The 7,539-nt window shown below is 44.4% G+C and overlaps 1 protein-coding gene across 1 annotated transcript; it reads right to left on the bottom strand.

The window, feature by feature from the left end:
* Window positions 1-413: 413 nt before the first annotated feature.
* LOC123771359 (uncharacterized) lies at window positions 414-1,319 on the bottom strand. The gene has a single exon (XM_045763865.2). It carries the CDS (start codon window positions 1,317-1,319, stop codon window positions 414-416), a length of 906 nt encoding a protein of 301 aa, XP_045619821.2.
* Between the last annotated feature and the right edge of the window lie 6,220 nt (window positions 1,320-7,539).

Here is a 7,539-nt window from a genome sequence, read left to right as displayed (position 1 = left end):
AGATGGCTTGCATGTGGGTGGCTTGCATGTGGGGGCATGCATTTGGGGGCATACATTTGGGAGCTTGCATGTTGAGGTTGTACGTGGGGCATGCATGTGGGAACTTGCATGTGGGGGCTTGCATGTGGAGGTTGCATGTGGGAGCTTGCATGTGGGGGCTTGCATGTGGGGGCTTGCATGTGGGGGCTTGCATGTGGGAGCTTGCATGTGGGGGCTTGCATGTGGAAGCTTCCATGTGGGGGCTTGTATGTGGGAGCTTGCATGTGGAGGTTGTATGTGGGGGCATGCATGTGGGGGGCTTGCATATGAGGGTTACGCGTGGGGGCTTGAATATGGATGTTGCATGTTGGGGCTTGCATGTGGGGGGGGAGGTACATAGCCTTCCCGGTTTGGTGCCTTCTTTTGATAATTACTTACCTACTTGCATGTGAGGCTTGCATGTGAAGGATTGCATGTGGGGACTTGCATGTAAAGGCTTGCATGTGAAGGCTTGCATGTGGAGGCTTGCATGTAGGGGCTTGCATTTGGGCACTGGTTTGTGGAGGCTTGCATGTAGGGGCTTGTATGTGGGGGGCTTGCATGTGGGGCTTGCATATGGGGGGGCTTGCTTGTGGGCACTTGAGTGTGGAGGCTTGTATGTAGGGCTTGCATATGGGGGCTTGCATGTGGGCACATGCTTGTAAAGGCTTGCAGGTGGGCGCTTGCATGTGGGCACTTGCATGTGGAGTTTTGCATGTGGAGTCTTGCATGTGGAGTCTTGCATGTGGAGTCTTGCATGTGGAATCTTGCATGAGGGCACTGGCATGTGGGCACTGGCATGTGGGCACTGGCATGTGGGCACTGGCATGTGAAGGCTTGCATGTTGGGGCTTGCATGTGGGGTCTTGAATGTGGGGTCTTACATGTGGGGACTTGCATCTCGGGGCTTGCATGCGGGGCTTGCATGTGGGGGCTTCCATATAAGGGCTTGCTTGTGGGGGCTCGCAAGTGGAGGCATGCATGTGAGGGCTTGCATGTGGAGGTTGTATTTATGGGCTTGCATGTGGGCACATGCATGTGGGAGCTTGCATGTGGGGCTTGCATGTGGAGGCATGCATGTGGGAGCTTGCATGTGGAGGTTGTATTTAGGGGCTTGCATGTGGGCACTTGCATCTCGGGGATTGCATGTGGGGGCATGCATGTGGTATCTTGCATGCGGGGGCTTGCATGCGGGGGCTTCCATGTGGGAGCTTGCATGTAGGGACTTGAATGTGAGGGCTTGCATGTGGAGGCTTGATTGTGGGGGCTTGCATGTGGGCACTTGCATGTGGACACTTGCATTTGGGCGCTTGCATGTAGGAGCTTGCATGTGTGGGCTTGCTTGTGGGATTTGGCATGTGGGTACTTGCTTGTGGAGGCTTGCATGTGTGGGCTTTCGTGTGGGATCTTGCATGTGGGTACTTGCTTGTGGGGGCTTGCATGTTGGGGCTTGCATGTGGGCCCTTGCATGTGCAGGCTTGCATGTGGGGGGCTGGATGTGGGGGCTTGCATGTGATGGCTTGGGTGTGGGGGGCTTGCATGTGGGCACGAGCATGTGGGAGCTTGCATGTAGAGGCTTGCATGTGGGGGCTTGCATGTGATGGCTTGCGTGTGGGTACTTGCATGTGGAGGCTTGCATGTTGGGCTTGCATGTGTTGGGCTTGCATGTGGGGCCTTGCAAATGAGCACTTGCATATGTAGGCTTGCATGTGGGCACTTGCATGTGGGGGGGCCCTGCATGTGGGGGGCTTGCATGTGAGCACTTGAATGTGCAGGCTTGCATGTGGGGATTTACATGTGGGCACTTGCATGTGGGCTCTTGCATGTGGGGGGGGGCTTGCATTTGGGGGGTCTTGCATGTGGGCACTTGCATTTGGGGGGTCTTGCATGTGGGCACTTGAATGTGAAGGCCTGCATGTGTGGATGTTGCATGTGGGGGCTTGCGTACGAGGGTTGCGTGTGGGGGCTTGAATGTGGATGTTACCTGTGGGGGCTTGCATGTGGGGGCTTGCATGGGTACTTGCATGTGGGGGCTTGCATGGGGGGGCTTGCATATGGGGGCTTGCATGTTCTCACCTAGTTGTGCTTGCGGCGGTTGAGCTCTAGCTCTTTGGTCCCGCCTCTCAACCGTCAATCAACAGGTGTACAGATTCCTGAGCCTATTGGGCTCTCATATCTACACTTGAAACTGTGTATGGAGTCAGCCTCCACCACATCACTTCCTAATGCATTCCATTTGTCAACCACTCTGACACTAAAAAAATTCTTTCTAATATCTCTGTGGCTCATTTGGGCACTCAGTTTCCACCTGTGTCCCCTTGTGCGTGTGCCCCTGGTGTTAAATAACCTGTCTTTATCTACCCTGTCGATTCCCTTGAGAATCTTGAATGTTGTGATTATGTCCCCCTAACTCTTCTGTCTTACAACGAAGTGAGGTTTAATTCCCGTAGTCTCTCCTCGTAGCTCATACCTCTCAGCTCGGGTACTAGTCTGGTGGCAAACCTTTGAACCTTTTCCAGTTTAGTTTCATGCTTGACTAGATATGGACTCCATGCTGGTGCCGCATACTCCAGGATTGGTCTGACATATGTGGTATATAATGTTCTGAAAGATTCCTTACACAAGTTTCTAAATGCCTTTCTTATGTTAGCCAACCTGGCATATGCTGCTGATGTTGTCCTCTTGATATGAGCTTCAGGGGACAGGTCTGGCGAGCTATCAACCCCCCCCCCCCCCAAGGTCTTTCTCTCTGACTCCTGAAGTATTTCGTCTCCCAAATGATACCTTGTATCTGGTCTCCTGCTTCCTACCCCTATCTTTATTACAATACATTTGCTTGGGTTAAACTCTAACAACCATTTGTTCGACCATTCCTGCAGCTTGTCCAGGTCTTCGTGAAGCCTCAAGCTGTCTTCCTCTGTTTTAATCCTTCTCATAATTTTGGCGTCGTCAGCAAACATTGAGAGGAATGAGTCTATACCCTCTGGGGGCATTTATGTATATCAGAAACAGGGTATGTCCGAGTACAGAGTCCTGTGGGACTCCACTGGTGACTTCTCGCCAATCTGAGGTCTCACCCCTCACCGTAACTCTCTGCTTCCTATTGCTTAGGTACTCCCTTATCCACTGGACCACCCTACCAGTTACTCCTACCTGTTTCTCCAGCTTATGCATCAGCCTTTTATGGGGTACTGTGTCAAAGGCTTTCTGACAGTCCAAAAAAATGCAGTCCGCCCATCCTTCTCTTTTTTGCTTTATCTTTGTCACCTGATTGTAGAATTCTATCAAGCCTGTAAGGCAAGATTTACCCTCCCTGAACCCATGTTGATGGGTTGTCACGAAGTCTCGTCTCTCCAGATGTGTTACTAGGTTTTTTCTCACAATCTTCTCCATCACCTTGCATTGTATACAAGTTAAGGCCACTGGCCTGTAGTTCAGTGCCTCTTGTCTGTCACCCTTTTTGTATATTGGGACTACATTAGCCGTCTTCCATATTTCTAGTAGGTCTCCCGTTTCCAGTGACCTACTATACACTATGAAGAGTGGCAAACAAAGTGCTCCTGCACTCTCTTTCAATACCAATGGTGAGATTCAGTCCGGCCCAACAGCTTTTCTCACGTCCAGGCTCCAATAGGTGCTTCTTGACCTCATCACTTGTAATTTCGAATCTTTCCAAGGTCGCCTGATTTGCTGCTACCTCTCCTAGCGCCGTGACTTCTCCTTGTTCTATTGTAAAAGGCCTCCTGGAACCTTTTGTTGAGTTCCTCACACACCTCTTTGTCATTCTCTGTGTACCTGTCCTCCCCAGTAGTGGAAAGTACGCCTACGCGTGTCCGTTTTGCTTTTTTCGAGGGACACGTTCTGGCGTACCTGTTTTTCGTTACAGTTTTGATGGGACACGTTCTGGCGTACCTGTTTTTCGTTACAGTTTTGATGGGACACGTTCTGGCGTACCTGTTTTTCGTTACAGTTTTGATGGGACACGTTCTGGCGTACCTGTTTTTCGTTACAGTTTTGATGGGACACGTTCTGGCGTACCTGTTTTTCGTTACAGTTTTGATGGGACACGTTCTGGCGTACCTGTTTTTCGTTACAGTTTTGATGGGACACGTTCTGGCGTACCTGTTTTTCGTTACAGTTTTGATGGGACACGTTCTGGCGTACCTGTTTTTCGTTACAGTTTTGATGGGACACGTTCTGGCGTACCTGTTTTTCGTTACAGTTTTGATGGGACACGTTCTGGCGTACCTGTTTTTCGTTACAGTTTTGATGGGACACGTTCTGGCGTACCTGTTTTTCGTTACAGTTTTGATGGGACACGTTCTGGCGTACCTGTTTTTCGTTACCCCAGTGGGCCATGCACAGACATTGCTAATGGTCAATGACGTCACCCCCGTCTTCATCTTCCCTGTATTAGTCCGTTTTCTGTTATAGTGTAATTATTCCCATTTTCAATATTTATAGCAAAGGGGGATTCAAATGCTGCCTTCTGTCAAGCCTAATGTGCAATGGCGTTAATTATTATAAGCTCGTTTTTTCACAATTAGGTATTACCATACGGTTTCCCATTGTCTAAGATCATTTTATAGCTAAGATTACATAATAATAACATACGAAATGAGTTCAAACCCTGTTTACAGAACCAGTATTTACCCAGGTCTTTTTCCTAAATATAAAACTTATCCAGTTCATTTCCTATTCTGTTTCATGTTGATACGTATAATAGGTTAATAATATTCCCCTTTACTATGACCATTCAGTCACACCTCTATCATGTCACCCCTATTTCTTCTTCGTCGTCGTCTTTCTAGAGAAAGTAATTTGAGCTTTGACAATCTTTCTTAAAGGATTGTTTATTATACATAGGGCAAAAAATAAAACTGCTATCAGTCGTTTATATTAAAAAATAGAGGCCTGGGCATTTGTGATTTCAATGCGAGTTCGGTAGTGACCCTTTCCTTATGCGCGTCTCACATTCGCTCAAAACATACCTCCCACACCATACTGTAGCATTTAACAAATAAAAAAACTCATTCAGTAAAAGCAAGCCTCTCATGTTTTGAAATAAGGCCTTCTGCAGTTACCACCTTTTGTGACGTCATCATCCCTAATGTGGCGCGAGGCGTCAACGGGCTAAATGCGGATCCCAGGAGGTTCACACATAAGTGTGAACTCTTAATCTAGCTTAATACCTCACCTATACTCTATGCTTCATCAAAGTTGATATTCAGCTACAATAGCTCGTATTTTCGCTCATTACTTATATTTTCTGTTATTCATAAACCCGATCAAACCTTCCTAACCTAACCTAACCTAACATATTATTTATAACAAACAAATACATTCTACAGAACAGTTATTGTTGTTATTTAGTGACATCGTGTAAAGCGAGCTCAGGTATAGGGATAATGTATTGATGGTCATTAGCATATAGGTGTGAAGGTATTACAGTACCTTACTGGTTAGCTATGTATGACGTCACCAGACAACCAATGCTACCTTTGGCGTCCTACTGGCATTTGTATTTAATGTTATTATTCAAAAATGACTAGACTAACCATCCCCACCTAACCTATCAGAGGTTTAAGAATATACATTGTATAGGTTTCTATTATTTTATTGGTAATAAAAGTTTACATTCTAGTCTTAACAGTAAAATTGTAATTGGGAACAAGCATGATATTTCAGATGTTGGTCATAGCAATCCCAGATCCTGGTAATTTTTTGTGAGACCAGTTCCTCTGCCACATCAAATCTGGAAGAACAAATAGAAACCATATTAGCAACACAGAATAATAATAATAATAATAAATCAGCAATAATATGAAAGACAATATATGGCAAACATCTAGAAATATACTTACAGCTTAGTAATATGAGAAGTCATTACACAGCGATAGACATTTATCCTGTCCATCTATGCAAAATGTCTTTTTGCAGTTAGGCATTGCAAAATTAGAATATGCAAATTGAATTATCTTCCTATCGTTCATATCATATTCCCCATATTCAAATAAAGTTTCAAATTTATGTAGTGCAGCTCTCAAGTTAAGGTTGCATAATTGATAGACGAAAAACATGGCATAGGCTCCACAATAATAGAAGTCCATGCTCTGTATGCGTTGTGTGAACATGTAAACTCTGTAATCTTCAAAATAAGAGAGGAATTCTTGTAAATAACGTGAATGGAATTCCATCTTCAGCCCAAAACTGTCCAACAGGGCGATAATGGCTCCTGAAGGTTTATTGTGTACATACACAGTCATCCAATGACCCATCATCGTTTCAGGGGATTTCTCATCTAAAGTATTTAAAATAAATACCACTGGCTCTTTATTCAATTTCTTGAAGATTCTCCGTACATCGTTCGCTAAATAACATCCGATATATATGGCTTCTTCCCCTAAATATATATTTTTCAACCCAGTGTTTATTTCTAAACAATTCATGTTTCTTAGGCTCTCGTTTCACAAATAATACGTCGGTCAGCATTAATTTTCATAACCCCAGTAGTAGGACCAAACAGCAGTATGACTTTATTTCCCACTATGGCTGTATTAAATTCCAATGTAATTCTTAAATTCCCTGTCGCTTCCAAGGAAACTGTATCCTTTATTTCTTCTGGTAATAAATTAAAGACCAGCAGAGTTTGTCCTTTAACGAACGATTCGTAGGACAAAATATTATCTACATTAAATCCTACAGCATTCAGGACCGTATAATATAATTTCGAACATTTATGGGGGAAATCACACGCGATATTAAATAAACTCGTGCCGTTCACCGAGATATATACGTTGCTCAAGGCGGAATTGTTGAAATATAATGGGTTTAAGGTATAATCTCCAGAAATGGCTTCCATATCAATAATGGCCATGTATAACTTCTCAGGGATCACTCCACCCCAGGGTTGGTCCATAGTTAATGATTTTTGACCCTGCCCTAGAATATAGGTTTTAAATAGGGTTTTATCAAATATATACGTTACTGCTCCATTATTTTGGGCGAGTGCTCTGTTAATAGCTAGTAGCCCAGAAGGGAATGGGGTTAATCTATCTATCCATAAGCGGGCCATATTTATATTATATTTATAATTAGCAGTTGCTGTATCACTGCCAATAACCCATTTATCACTATTTAACTCTAAACGTATTCTTACATCTACGTTATCCAGTAAATATTCGCTAATAGATGCAATATCCAGCAGTAATTTAAAGCACGTATAAATGCCGTGTTCTTTCATATTAGCCATTTTCTCATCCTGATCTATCGTGGTCGTAGCAAAATACTGCGTATCAATTTTATTGGGTATCGTTAGCGCCTCTTCTTTATAAAAATGAGCTAGATGCTTAAAACCATCAATTTTACTTCTGGAAAGAGTCGTTAGCAGCTTTATATACGCCCAATAAGAAAATAAAGAATTACTTTCAACTACTTGTTCGTTGAAATACACCACCACTGTTTTAAAAAGTGTTTGTGATAATCCATTGGCTACAGTCACTTTTTTGCCCGAATCTATTGC

This window comes from Procambarus clarkii, chromosome 54 (genome assembly GCF_040958095.1).
Source record: "Procambarus clarkii isolate CNS0578487 chromosome 54, FALCON_Pclarkii_2.0, whole genome shotgun sequence".
NCBI lineage: Eukaryota > Metazoa > Arthropoda > Malacostraca > Decapoda > Cambaridae > Procambarus > Procambarus clarkii.
Note: the sequence above shows the minus strand (reverse complement) of the source record. Positions and strands in the feature narration are given on the sequence as shown.

Coding starts and splice junctions, on each gene's coding strand:
- LOC123771359 (XM_045763865.2), bottom strand. CDS start 1,319: ATGCAAGTGTCCACATGCAAGTGCCCACATGCAAGCCCCCACAATCAA.